Below are 14,020 nucleotides of genomic sequence, written 5' to 3' on the forward strand. Positions count from 1 at the left end.
CATTCAGTATTTGTTAAGTCATAATATGAGAAACGTATTTATAGATTTTATTAAACTGTAAAATAATTCTATCTAGAGGAATTTTTTATTTATTTTTTGAAAAAATTCGACTGAACTCTCTAAAAAAATAACATAACTACATTTTAACAAAGATATGTATCAAAATAGTTGTATTTAAATATAGTTAGAAATATTTGAACAATAATTTATTTGAAAATCCATATCGCTATGCTTTTACTATTCAATGTGTTTCTTATTATAAAGCAGCTATTTATAATTGTATCTTATCTCACACACAAACACACACAAACGCATACACACACACACACACACACACACACACACACACACACACACACACACACACACACACACACACACACACACACACACACACACACACACACACAAACTGAGTTGCTGTCTTGTGACACAGTTTAAAAAAGAAAGAAAACAGAGAGGGAGAAGTAATCTGTGAAGTCACCTACTGCAGTATTTGTTTGGAATTAAAACTTCAGGTTATAAACCCTTAAGGCACATGACTATACTCATTATGGCCAGAATGCATGCCGTTAAAAGAATATTAGTGTTAAATATACTGAGTCACATGTAACCTAATTAATGGACTGGAGTAAACAAAATGTACGTTGATTGAAGAAGCTGAAAGAACAAACATGTACACTAAAATAAAATATTTTAAATCAATGCTGGAATATCGTTTTGAAGATACCAATGCCACCAGGGATGAATGTTATTTGTATACTTCTACTTGAAAAATACTAACCAAAACATGTACTGATGTAGTCAGATAAGATAAGATGCAGATAAGTATTTAATGTTCACAATATAACTTATTGAGCATTAATTCATGAAGAATTCCATATTTAGCTGGATGCTTTCATCCACTCAACTTATTTCTACAGTATATCCTTGCATCAAGGTGGCCTATTCTGACATGCCCAGGGTGAGAGGGAGGGTAACCAGGTCAGGTCTGAAACCTGTCACAGGGCTAACACATTCAGACAACTGCATTCACAATCACACCTAAAGGCAATTTAGAACTCCCAGTCCATCAAATGTGCACATCTATAGACGAGGGAACTGGGGATATCACAGGAAGACATGCAGACATGTGAGGTGCAAGTGCCTACCATTGAGCCACTGTGCACTGCTGGCCTTACATACAAATATTTGATTTATAATACTGATTGTCTGTTTTGCATGGATAACCTCAATTTGCAAAATAATAAAAATCATTATATAAATATATTGGAGTGTTTGACAAAACAAATGTAATAATGTACATATAAAGCTTTTAATTAAACCTAACCAATGTTTTAGGCATGTACCACCAGTATCATAAGCGGACTAAGCTCACATTATCCAAGAAAAAAAACAATTTTTGTTACTTAATGGCATTTTAGCATACATAACTAATATATTATTCCTTCTTAGAACAACGGTCTCTTTAACAGGAAGGCAGCTCTTTATGCTGGTTCCGAAGTGGTGCTTGGATCCCTAATTATTGTTGAAAATCTTGTGGCACATCACAATGAGGCAGCTGAGCATGTTGGTAAACTCGCTGAATCTGTTATCCTGGTTTGTGTCCAGTTCCAGTTCCTTGAAAATGCTGTCCACAGCTGCCTTGTCATTGGCTTTCTGCAGGTGTGAAACGTGTTGTCACTGGGCATGTGCAGAACTTAAAAGCATTCATCATCCTCTCCAAATGCACCACAGCATACATGTAAAAGAAGGCCATGCATCCTGTTGGTTGTGCAGAACTGAGATACAGAGAGGTCAGAGGTCACTTACCCCCAGCAGATCTCCAAGTTCATTCTGAAGTAGCTCCTTCAGCTCAGCCTTACTCAGGGTGTGATTGTCCCTCTTCTTGCAAGCGTACTTCCGACATGCTAGCTGGTTTATAAGGACATAAAGAATAAGGGGTTAAAAAGCGGCAAATATAATTTTTCCTCATTACTCAGTGTTGGTTGCATGGTATAATGGCATGGGTTCAGGTCAGGTTGGACTAATATTTCCCTATATGTCTTCTGATGACTAACTGAAGTTTCTTAACTGCTGCTATGACTCCATCTAGAGGCAAATTATGGGTCTTTTCACTTTCTATGATGCACACTATAACATAGAGTGTGGCATTGGTCGTATATTGGGATGTCGGCTAAGACCACATTTCTGAACAATAGGGGGGATGGTTGGAGGTTCAAGTGTAAATTGATTTCTGAGAATTAAAAACAAGGATGCAGAGACTTGAGTGATGTCAGACACTGAAAGCTTATTGACTGTTTTGGCTGGAGAATTGACAGCATGGACACAGAGATGTGCCCTATATTACTGTCATCACCAAATATGAAGTTTCTCTATCCAAACATACTACTGAACACACCCAGAGAGGGCAACCAACATTGTTCATTAAGTCATAACAAGTGGTTTCCTTTACAAGGGTGGCTGGCTCCAGGAAGTACAGTAGGAACTCTGGAAGAAAGGTTTTTTTATGACTTAGCTTTGGACATACGGCATATTGAATTTAGAGCAGAGGCCCTATCTTAACACAGCTGTCGTTACAGCAAAAACATAAATAAGCATGGATCACCTAGTAATTTTGAAGCTGTATTTCATACAAATAAAAACACAAACATTCCATTTAAGTTTTTGCATTCAAAATGATTTACTATTAGAAAACCTCTGACCAGACCAGTTAATCAAAACAATCAAAACAACATTGTTTAGATGTTTTCTCACCACAGTGGTTTTGCAGCAATTCAAGAAGATTAGAGAGTGAGACTTAGTCTTGCAGGAGCTGTCATGATACATAAATCATATCTCCAACCACTCCTTCTCCCCTTGTGGTGGCTTGTTGGGGTTCTGGGTTACTTTATTTATAAAATAAATGCATTCAGGACAAAAACACAGGTAAGCCCCCCATTCACAAATGCAGTCTTACAAAGTGAAGATCTATCTATCGAAGTATTTAAGCCCTTTTATCTAAAGGATTAAATAATACAAAAAAGAAATCTACTTATCAATGGTTACTTGGGTTTCCTACTCCCCTCCCCTCTCTCTTATTTTCATCACACTGATTTGTTGTCCTGTGACACGGTTTTAAAACTGACTTTATTTCAAATGATCTTGGTAGTTGATCTAAACTGGGACAGGCAGTCATGTGAAACCGAGGTGCTGATTTCTAATTGAAAACAACTTGTGGCAACTCACTGTGTTACATTATTAACACTTCATCAGTCATAGGAAGACTGTTATGTATTCCTCGAAAAGGAAGTCTTGCTTTAAATAGAGTGCTTTGGTAAATGTGCTCTACCTCTATGATAATAGCAACATCAGTGACATCCTTCCTGTCATAACCTGACATTATTTCGTTCCTTTTCTGAAGTTAATCCAGCGCTAAGATTTTAAGGCAGAAAAGCTTAGTGTCAACAAAACCTAACCACTTCAAGTGTTTGGGCAAGTATCACGATGAGCTTACTCAGTCTACACTGACTTGTCTCTGCAACAATACAATATAGTACCTATTATAATTCCCCCCCACACATGCAGTAAAACACAAAGAGCACGATCATGTGTTTAAAAGAAAAACCTTTATTTCATTGTGCGTTACAATATAATGTTTTGTGACTTCATGGCATTTTAGCATATTGTCATCTCTCTCACAGGAAGGGACATCTTTATGCTGGCCCTCAGAGGGCGCTTGGATCCTTATTTTTTGTTGAAGTGGTCGTGGCACATCACAGTGAGGCAGGTGACCATGTTGATAAACTCCTTGAAGTCCACACTGTTGTCCTTGTTTGTGTCCAGGCCTTCGAAGAGGCGGTCCACAGCTGCCTTGTCATTGGCTTTCTGCAGATGATAAAGTGTTGTAACGAGGCATTAGAAGTATTACAGACTGTTGTGATGGACAAATGCATGCATCCTATTGGTTGTGCAGAACTGAGATAGAGAGAGGTCAGAGGTCACTTACCCCCAGCAGATCTCCAAGTTCATTCTGAAGCAGCTGCTTCAGCTCTGCCTTACTCAGGGTGTTATTGTCCCCTTCCTTGCCAGCATACTTACTGAAAGAGCCAATGAGGAGGGCCATAGCCTTCTGGACGTCAGACATGATGATAGCTGATTTAAAAGGACACAAAGAATAAAGAGTTAAAAAGTCACATTATGTAATCCTGTGTTGGTTGCATGGTATTATTATCATGGGTGCAGGACAGATTGGCTTAGTGTTTAGCTCATAAAGCTTCACACAACAAACTGAAGTCTTCTTATGCTCTAGTGCTGCTGTGTCTCCATCTAGAGGCGGAGTCTGTTCACTTTTACTGACGCACACTGTAATGGATCATGTGGCATTGTGGTCAAATTCGGAATGTCAGCAAAGAACATCATTTACATCCACAACAAGAGGGGCTGGTTCCAGGGGAGAGAAAGACACTGATTTCATAGAATCACAGAATAAAAACAAGTAAAGTATTCACTGAACAAGTTTCAAAATAGTTAACAAAATACAATGAAATATTGCACGATAATAAGAGAAAATTGTGCACTGGAGGTGATCTACTTTTTTCACTAACTTAATTATCATAATTATTTTGCCTGTAATAGCTGTTTTTTCTCCTCCTGCTACAGTTCATGGCTATATGTGTCAATATCCTGTAATTATAGAGACTAGTCTACACAAAGGAATGCATTATGATTGTATTCATTTTGAGTTCTGGAGCAGCATACAGTGGCTGAGTGCTTTTGTTTCTTCTCTGGGTTTTCCATTGAGCTGGGTAAAAATAAACCCCAGACACTTTTATTTCCCCGTCACAGGACTCTAAAGCACGGTCTCTGCAGAGTGAGATATTGTTATGGCAACAGTTTAATCTCTATAGGTAACTCAGCTGAACTATAGGTACAGAAACAGGTCAAGACTTGATTAAAGTCCCAGTAGTGATGTGTGATGCCTGTCCCCTCAAAGCTGTATGTCTAAAAAGGTTTTTTTTCCAAAGACTCCATGAACCCCAGAGAGTCAGTTCTGGTTGCATTGTGACTCACGTGACGCTGCTCCCTCTCTGGGGTGTGGTAAGCTGAAACTGTGGCAGCAGAGGGTTTGTAAACAGACGGGGATTCAGGAGAAGTACAGCACAAAGCAAATATCATATTACTGTTCCAATCTTTGATTTAGTTTGGATTGGAAGCAGGATGTAGATGCTAAATTCTGAATCGACAATGCCTCCGTAAAAAGCACATTCCAGACTAAAGTTAAACAGATAACTGGCACCGGAGCAACAGGAGAAATGTCCGTTGCAACGTTTGTTTCACAAGTAACTAAGAAGTCATGGTTTGCACTAAAACACATTAAAAAAAAAAGATAACTCCGGAAACCCAGTAACTTTGAAGTTAGAAATGAAAAACACTGACGTTTTTGAAAAAATGTGTTTGTGCATTCCTTTTGAATGAAGTAAATGAAATCAAACATACAAAAACAAACATTGTTTAGATGTTTTACTCACCAGAGTGGATTTGCAGAGATTTAAGAAGATCGGAGAGTGAGAGTCAGTCTTGGAGGATCTGTAGTGATGGAGAAATACATGCAAAGGATGTTTTATACACCACCACACCCTTTATCCCTCCCTCCATAATGCTCCTTCATCTCCAACCACTCATTCGTCTCCCCTTGTGGGGCATTAGGGTCCGAGCATGACAACTGTGGGAGGACCTTATTCACTTTGGGAATTATTATTGCGCAAACAAACCACAACCTTATGCAATGGTTTGATTTATAGGTATTTTATTTTACTTTTATAATAAATAAATACAGCTTTATATCTGTATAAGTATCTGATACTAGTGCAGCATGCACATGGAAGTCTTGCAAAAATGTTCAGGGGGGTTGCAGTTATCTGACATTGTGGTATGACCTTAGAAGAAGTCTTATGATTAGCTCAGTACCATCTGAAAACCTTGAAGATGCAAAGTTATTGAAATATTTTCTTTTCATTGAATGCACTTTCTGTGGCATGCGGGCCATTTTGCACAATTTGAAAATAAACAGGAAGTTGATCTACCCAAAATGTAAACAGTCCAATCAGCACCAACCCTCCCTTGCATGATAAGGTTTCAGGCTTGAGGACTTTTACAAGTCAATATTGACTTGAAGTCATAGCGACACTATAGAAAACAGGAGATCAGTTTTATGAGACAAACATCATGCAAATTACATGAAAATCACATTGTGTAATTTCCTTAGTTACTCTTCAAGAAACACTGGATTTATTATTGTTGCTAGAAAAATATCTGATTATACAATTTTTTAACAGTTGAATAACTATATATATTTAGCATTTTAAATCGTCATTCCTGTTTGCATTAAGGAGGACTTTTTAAAATGCTAGAAATGTGCAAAATGTATCACAAGAATCTTGTAATGTTATGATCTAGTTAGTTATAGTCATATTAAGTCTGTTAAAAACATGTAGAAGTATAGCGGGGTGTGCTCTTTAAGAGTTTTACAAAGCAACATTTTTGTCATACTTGTTACTGCAACAGTATAATTTAAGACTTAAAAAAGTCTAAGTCTTAAAAGAAATTCTCCACTTGCTCTTTGATGGAATGTAAAATAGGAGTTTGGGATTTCATGTTAACTGTTTGTTCACTTGTTTAATCCAGATAATTGTCTTTGCATTTCACTTGTTCATTGATGACATTTTGCAAGCTGATGAACACAGCAATTACTATGTAAACTGAATCACTTTGTGTAGTGATGCAGTACACAGCTGCTCCATTTAGATTTAACTTTTGTCTATTTTTAAAAAGAGAATCCACAATTTGTGTACTACACTTTAGCCTCAGACCCTGCAAAAACAACTCTCTTAAGACTTGAGACAAAACACTGGGGCTGTTTTGAGTAATTATTTTGTTCTTCTAAAAAAATAACTAAAGTAATATCACTTTTTTGCATGTGCATGATCAATTATAAATCCACCCTTTTCTTTGAGTGTACTGTTTGTCCTATTGTGTATGTTTGTTTTGAGTTAAAACTGTTTATTTTCTTCTTTTGCCCAACCAGGTATCAAATAACACTTTTAATTGTAACTATTCAACTATTTTATTCTTTATATATAATGACTTTTTCTATTTTTATTCAATTGTTTGAGATGTGCATGATTCAAAAATGAAACTTTTGGGCACAGTGACTCACTGAGGGCCGAAGTTATGGTCCGGAGTTGGTCCTCCCTTCCTTGCAATTTTGTGGTGGAAGCTGTGACTCACAGTCATGTCCCTGAAGCTCATGAGTCACGCTGCAGAGACCAGAAATCAGAGACATAAAATCTGCACGGTGGCAACTCTCTGTGCTTGTGTTTTTCAATGTGTGTGTGGTCTGTTGCATGACTTCGAGTTAGAGATATCAAAGGTCTTTCCTGTTGTCTGTCCTCTTTGGAAAGGCTGCAATTGTTTTGGTCTCTAATTAACAACTTCAATCAAAGTCCAGCAGGCCTACAGATCATAGGATATAAATCAAGTCACTGTCGCCATCTCTCATTTACCTAAATCTGAGATTCGTATGCACTGTCCTTTTAGCTTTGCAGAAAACTCCACTCAAACATTTGTCTCTGTTTTTTTCCATACCCATCTTACTCATGAATCGCAAGTTTGCCGAACAGTGAGGGAGTAGCCATGGAAACCACATCCTGTTTTAATTCCAGCTGTGAGTCATATGAAACTATTTGCAGTACAGTTTATCAAATACTCATGGCCAACATCATGATTACACTCGTGTGCCATCTAGTGGTCAAGCAGATGAACACTGACGAGAACGTTTATTTTCCTTGCAGCCATGTTACTTCAAAACAGATGTCCCAACTGGACCTAAAACGCCCTTACCAGCAGTACCCTTAACTAACATCCAATGTTACATCCATCAAAGATTTGAAGAAATGCTGCAGTCACAAATCTCCACAATAAACCCCACCCCACCCTCTGAAATAGTTGCCCAGAAACAAAAAATGAGGTTGCAAAGGAGGTAGAATTTGGGTTTTGGTGGCATTTTAAGCCTTTTTTAGAGCGACAAAGTAGAAAGATGATGGAAGTAATGCAAAGAAAAAAGGTGTGTGTCAAGAAACAAAAGTTCCTATAGTAGTGGCTCACATTTAAGTGACAGGAAACAAAACACAAAGTACACCACCTTTTTTATATTTCAGCATGATCACAATAGTTTGAAGTCATTTCCCTTGGCAGCAGCTTCAACCCGGATGTTGGAAGGGTTTGGTGCGTTCAGAACATCATTGCTTTTATTGTTTAGCAGATTGCATTTTCCACAAAGAGGGGCTGTTCTGCCTCTGTGTGTGTCCAAGGAAGGTGAAGTATGCATTAGTGAATGTTTGCTAATCTCTAAAGTGACACCAATACACACCTTCACTGCACCAGTTGGGAAAAAGTCAAGCTCGATGAGAGTTATTCCAAACTGATGAACGTTGTTAGCAAAGGTATTTCTCATTACTAGGGGAACGAGCTTGGGGCTGTACATTCAGTGACCTCACAGATCCAGAGTTATTCATCTTCACAAATGATTGTTTTGTTTAAGGTCATTTGATGAACGTATGGCTTGTGTTTATCTATCATTGCATTCAGTAAACCTCAAGCTCAACTAAACAAAGGGATATTGAGAAAACAGACAGCAGAGTGGGAAATCCCTGCTGTAAACTCAGCTGTGGGTCACATGGGTGTGATGCTTTTGTAGACTGAGGGGTAAAGAACACACACACACACACACACACACACACACACACACACACACACACACACACACACACACACACACACACACACACACACACACACACACACACACACACACACACACACACACACACACACACACACACACACACGGTAACCTAGCAACATTGGTATTTGTTCTGTAACCATGCACACTGGAAGGCCACAGATAGCTCTGCCCAAGGAGGTGTGGTTAGGACTTTTTACAATTTTTTTCCCTGATTTTTGACTTCGAGGCAGATCTTTTTTAGATCTATGTTGCTTTTAAGAACGTTTGTATTATTGTACTCTTTTATCTCACCATTTGTATGTATTTGTATCTGTTATCTTTGTACAGTATTCACATTTTTACCTTTCCTTGCTTTTCTTGGCCTTTCTCTCTACTATACTACTCCTACTCAGGCTGTTCAAGTTCTTCCCAGTTAACTGGGATCGTCCAACCCTGACCTCAACCGTGGGTCAAACCCTAATTTACAGAAGACATGTCTTTCTAACATTTATGACTAACGTGTTAGTAAGAGCTGTTCAGTGCCAGCAGCATAGCCTGAGCAGAAGTGCTGCCTGAGAGACTTTATTTAAGCAAAAAAAGCCTCTTTTCAGTTCAGAAATTGAGTCAGAAGGCGAGTGTTATTCTGATCACCTCTCTGGTGTTATCCAAATTTCACCAGACTTGAAACACAATGAAAATAATTTGGTGCATGACCCACTGTGCCATGTGATTCAGCAGTCGAAATGTCTTCACAGTGCTCAGACTTGACTAGAATGCAACAACAAAAAAACGCACCTTTCACTAGTATAGAAGAAAATATACTTAAGTGGATGTATATGTATCATGATTCAATCTGTGATATTCACATACAAATGTTTGTGTGACACATATAAATCTAGTTTGAAATTAATCTGCAAAGATATTGTGCATTCTTTCCGTAACAGGATGCATTTGCGTAATCCCCACTAATCTCCTTGGAGACACAACAGACACACTGTCTTGTTTTTTATTTACTCTTTTATATAATTGCAACGTGGGAGAAGCCGTGGGATGCGGGAACAATGAGTGTTTAGGGTGACACTAAATCACATAGCGGCTTTTTAAAAGACAAAGGCTGCTTGATTAAGGGTTCGGGCGGAGAAAGATCCCTCATTCCCCTCAAGTATCAAGAAACTGTTGCAACACTGACATGATAAATGTTTTAACGATACTGTATCTTTATTCTTATTCTATATTTGATCTTATTAGAAACTGGAGGTATAACTGACAACTGTATGTGGAATTATCTTCTCAACTACACTATCATAAATACTAGTCTTGCTTGATCTACATGATTCAATACTTTGTTCACTTGTAGATTATGTTTTTTAGGTACAAAAAGAAAATAATCAGGTAAAAGAAGTTTCACTAAATAAATGGATCCAGCAGGATATATAAATATGTTTTATCAGTGTCTGCTGGTTTATTTGTTCATGAATGTATCATAGTTTAGAGAGTTGCAACATCAGCTTTACAGAGAGGTGTGTTCATTACTGGAACATTCTGCAGATTCCTCAGAGCAGCGATAAGCAGGACTTTATCAAACAGAGAGGGAGAGGTTCGTCTGCACTTCACACAGGAAGCCATAAAGTACAGGTGGGAATGGCATTATAACACCTATTGTCAGTACCACAGTTCCCAAGGGATTGTAGCCATTATGGAAATCCTTACAAGTATAGTTCTTTTATGATTAAAGGTGGGGTAGGTAATTTTGGAGAAACCAGCTCGAGTGCGCTAGGATTTGAAAATACACAGCCGCAAAAAATCTGCCACTTCCTTACAGAGCCCCTCCTCCAACACACACGAACGCGCACATGACCAATGAGGGCACGAGATAAGTGTGTGCACAGATGGAAGGCTGACAGGCAGGTAGGCCATCCAGTTATTTTAGCCGAGCCGGCTAAAATGATTGGTCGTGCTTTTTACAGTATTACGGCTTCCACAGATGAATTTTTTTAATGGATTTTTTGTCAAAGCACTTAAGATATTCATTGCTATCGGGATGTTAAGAGCATTCCATGGAATATAACAAAAAGTGTATCTCGAGCCGGTTTCTCAAACGTACCTACCCTACCTTTAAATGAAATAGATTCATGATAACTTGCAGGCAAACACATGTGTCAAAGTATACAGTAACTTGTGCATTTAATAACCACCAGACTTGACAGGTTTGAAATTCTTCAGTATATTTATTGAACAAAACTATCTTTACAAAATTGGAATGCTTTTTGGTTTATTTTCCTTTCTTCCGCTGTTGTTGTTTACTTCTTCCCCTGCTTCTTCATGTGGGTCTGATAGCATTGCTCACAGGCAATGGAAAGTCCAACAACCAGAGAAACAAACTCCTCAAAATCCACCTGGCCATCACCGTTGGTGTCCAGGTCCTTCATGATTTTGTCAATAGCAGCAGGGTCCTTCTGGGACTGGGTTAAAGAAGAAATATGTTAGTTGGGCATCAACAAGAAAGCTATGTGATAAGTGATATTATAAATGAAAAGGTTTGAATTCTGGACATGATGCACTCTACATGTCAGTCTCCACTCACCAGGAGGAAGTTGGACAGCTCGTTCTCCATCAACTCTCTGAGCTCTCGCCGGCTCAGTGTGCCGGATCTCCCATCCTTAGAGGCGTAGCGGTGGAACACCTTGATGAGGGACTCCATGGCTGTTTCCAGTTCAGAAGGCATGGTTGCTTTCGTTCTTTAAGACTAGAAAACAGAGTTCAAATAGACAATGAATTGATGATATGATCAACAATTTGAGTTTATCTTCTTAGGGAAACTTTAAAACAAGACCTTAAAGAACTTTCATGAAAGAATGGCAGTGATACTTGATGATGAACTAATCAAAATGCTCTTTTACAAGAACATGGTTTACTGATGAGCTTATCTGAGGATTTTAACGGGCAGGGGGGAATGAAACATGAAACAAATGCTAGATTGACATGTAAACAACAATCTCCTTCCTCCGGTAAGCCTGAGCTCCATTAGGGGATCTACTGTAGCTGAGAAAGTAACAACACTTTTCTTTTTTTCCCAACGCCCTTCCCATTGATGAGTACTACTTATGGGAAGTGAGAGGTCTGTTATTAGTGCTAAAATGGCCACTGGCATGAAAAATTACAACATCAACCACAAATCTCAATCCATTCTGCGCACTGTAGAATTTAAAGAGTTAAAAAGCAGAAGTGGGAGGGCAAACAGGGGTTGGATGTTATTTGTGTTAGAGGGAATGGAAAAGTCTAGCTGAATGAGGGGAAACATGTGCATAGTCAAAGAGGTGGTGATGCAGCAAACTATGGCAGCGGAGTACATGTGTGTACAAGCCCACATAGTCCAACCACACCCTTTGCTGTGTACCTATATACATGGACTCAACTGTGTTAAGATAACAAGAAAGAGACATTCCAGTGGAGTCAATTGTGATCAACTTGAGGAAAAATAGTTAGCGTGTGCTTACTGTAATAACCAATCTTCTATAATTCTTATATAACTTTTTAAAAGATGTAAAAAAAACGTTTTGATAAAGTAAAAACTTCTTCTTTATAAATGCTTCACTACAGAAGACAACTTTTACAGATAAAATGAACTAAACTACATCTATTTCTTCCCCACCCTACCGTTATTTCCTGCTGTGAACATCCTTACAAAGCTAAGCAAAGCAAAGTCAGACAAGTCCGTTCAATTCCGTTAGTTCTTACCGTCAGAGCTGAGACGTGGTCGGCGGAGGAGAGGTGGGAATGTTCAGAGGTCGCGAAAAATGTGGAGCAGAGGTTTTATAGTGAGGCGACGCCCTGCTGCTGTGGACACTGGACCCGGGAAGAGAAGTGAGAACGGGCACACGGTGGTGGGCGGTAACTCTAGAAACACACTTTATATTACTGTCTTGGAGTTGTTGGAACAACTTCTAATTCCTTATGAGATCACAGTTTAGTTATGAAAAGGGTATTAAATAGATATGCTACACAGACGGATCTCTTCAGACTGTATAGAGAAAATGCGACTATAATGCGAACAATAATCGATCAATCGTCTTACAAATGAAACGTTCTTGTGCTATTTTAAAAAATCCGTTCCTGGCACTTTACATACTGCAGTGCATACAATGGTGGAAAAAGTATCAAGATTCTTTACTTGAGTACAAGTACTAGTACCGCACTGTCAACAAGCTTAATTTCAAGTAAAAGTATACTGCATCAAGAGTGGTACTATAGTAAAAGTACAATGTAAGATTAGGAATTATGAATTTAAAGTATTGGGATTAATAATTTCTGGGAAACAAATATATTTTTAAATGTTTTAAAGCAAAGTAGCAAATCTAAGAAGCTGGAACTTTGACACATTTTTTAACAAACAACTTCAGAATTGCTGCTAATTTATTTTTCTATTAATTCACTCATGGTTTTAGTTACTTACATATAATGTTCGATGGTTTAATGCCAAATAAATTATCACATTTTTATAAGATTTTCACTTAGTATTTTGTGTCAACATCTGCATTTATAAACTAAATACATCTGAAAAGAAACATGTAGTGCACTAAAAGTACAAAATGGATCTACAAAATGTAGTAGAGCACTGAGAGCAGAAGTATAAAGTAGTATAAAAACAAAATACTTGGGCCAAGTACTGTACTTAAGTACCTCAAATGTGTACTTAATTACAGTACTTGAGTAAATGTACTTAGTTACTTCCACCACTGGTATCATACTATGCACAGATTTTGTTCTTAGACTAATGCTGAATTACATCATTGCAAAATAAACAGGTTAATGAGCCACCATGAAGAGGATTTCTTACAGACAGATAAGCCTGTTGGACTGATGTCAACAGGAAATGATGAATGGGGCGTAATGTAATCAGCAGGTAAGCCAGTCAGTAGAATTTTACCACACAACAACTACTGTCTCTGAGTGACTCACAGCAATCAATACAAATCATAAATTACTGTTACGTCTGTTCTCTATGAGAGGCGCAGACTATGGGCTGAAGTCAAAAGCTCTTCTAAATGTAGTGGGGTTTTTTTTGTTGGTGTTTATCTTTATGAACTGCTTTAAAGCATTATCTCGTGGAATTTGAGCATGCAGACAATTATTAAAATGTTTTTTTTTACTTTTCACCTCTCTTCTATTACGAAATGTTGTTTCCATTTTGTTTCCAAGTACATGTACTCAGGTTGCCTCTATCTCATAATATTAAGATTTTCTGCCACTTTATTA

At 38.0% G+C, this 14,020-nt stretch overlaps 2 protein-coding genes across 2 annotated transcripts; both read right to left on the reverse strand.

Moving 5' to 3' along the window:
* Positions 1–3,588: 3,588 nt before the first annotated feature.
* Positions 3,589–5,673, reverse strand: LOC117478405 (ictacalcin-like). The gene is made up of 3 exons (XM_034125450.1): positions 5,511–5,673; positions 3,989–4,134; positions 3,589–3,867 (listed from the first exon to the last, which is right to left on the reverse strand). Exons 2-3 carry the CDS (start codon positions 4,124–4,126, stop codon positions 3,727–3,729), a joined length of 279 nt encoding a protein of 92 aa, XP_033981341.1. The 5' UTR covers positions 4,127–4,134; positions 5,511–5,673; the 3' UTR covers positions 3,589–3,726.
* A 5,295-nt stretch (positions 5,674–10,968) lies between these two features.
* On the reverse strand, positions 10,969–12,638 carry s100a10a (S100 calcium binding protein A10a). Its single transcript, XM_034125347.1, has 3 exons — positions 12,503–12,638; positions 11,349–11,510; positions 10,969–11,226 (listed from the first exon to the last, which is right to left on the reverse strand). Exons 2-3 carry the CDS (start codon positions 11,487–11,489, stop codon positions 11,065–11,067), a joined length of 303 nt encoding a protein of 100 aa, XP_033981238.1. The 5' UTR covers positions 11,490–11,510; positions 12,503–12,638; the 3' UTR covers positions 10,969–11,064.
* Between the last annotated feature and the right edge of the window lie 1,382 nt (positions 12,639–14,020).

This window comes from Trematomus bernacchii, unplaced genomic scaffold (assembly GCF_902827165.1).
Source record: "Trematomus bernacchii unplaced genomic scaffold, fTreBer1.1, whole genome shotgun sequence".
In the NCBI taxonomy this organism is placed as follows: Eukaryota; Metazoa; Chordata; class Actinopteri; order Perciformes; family Nototheniidae; genus Trematomus; species Trematomus bernacchii.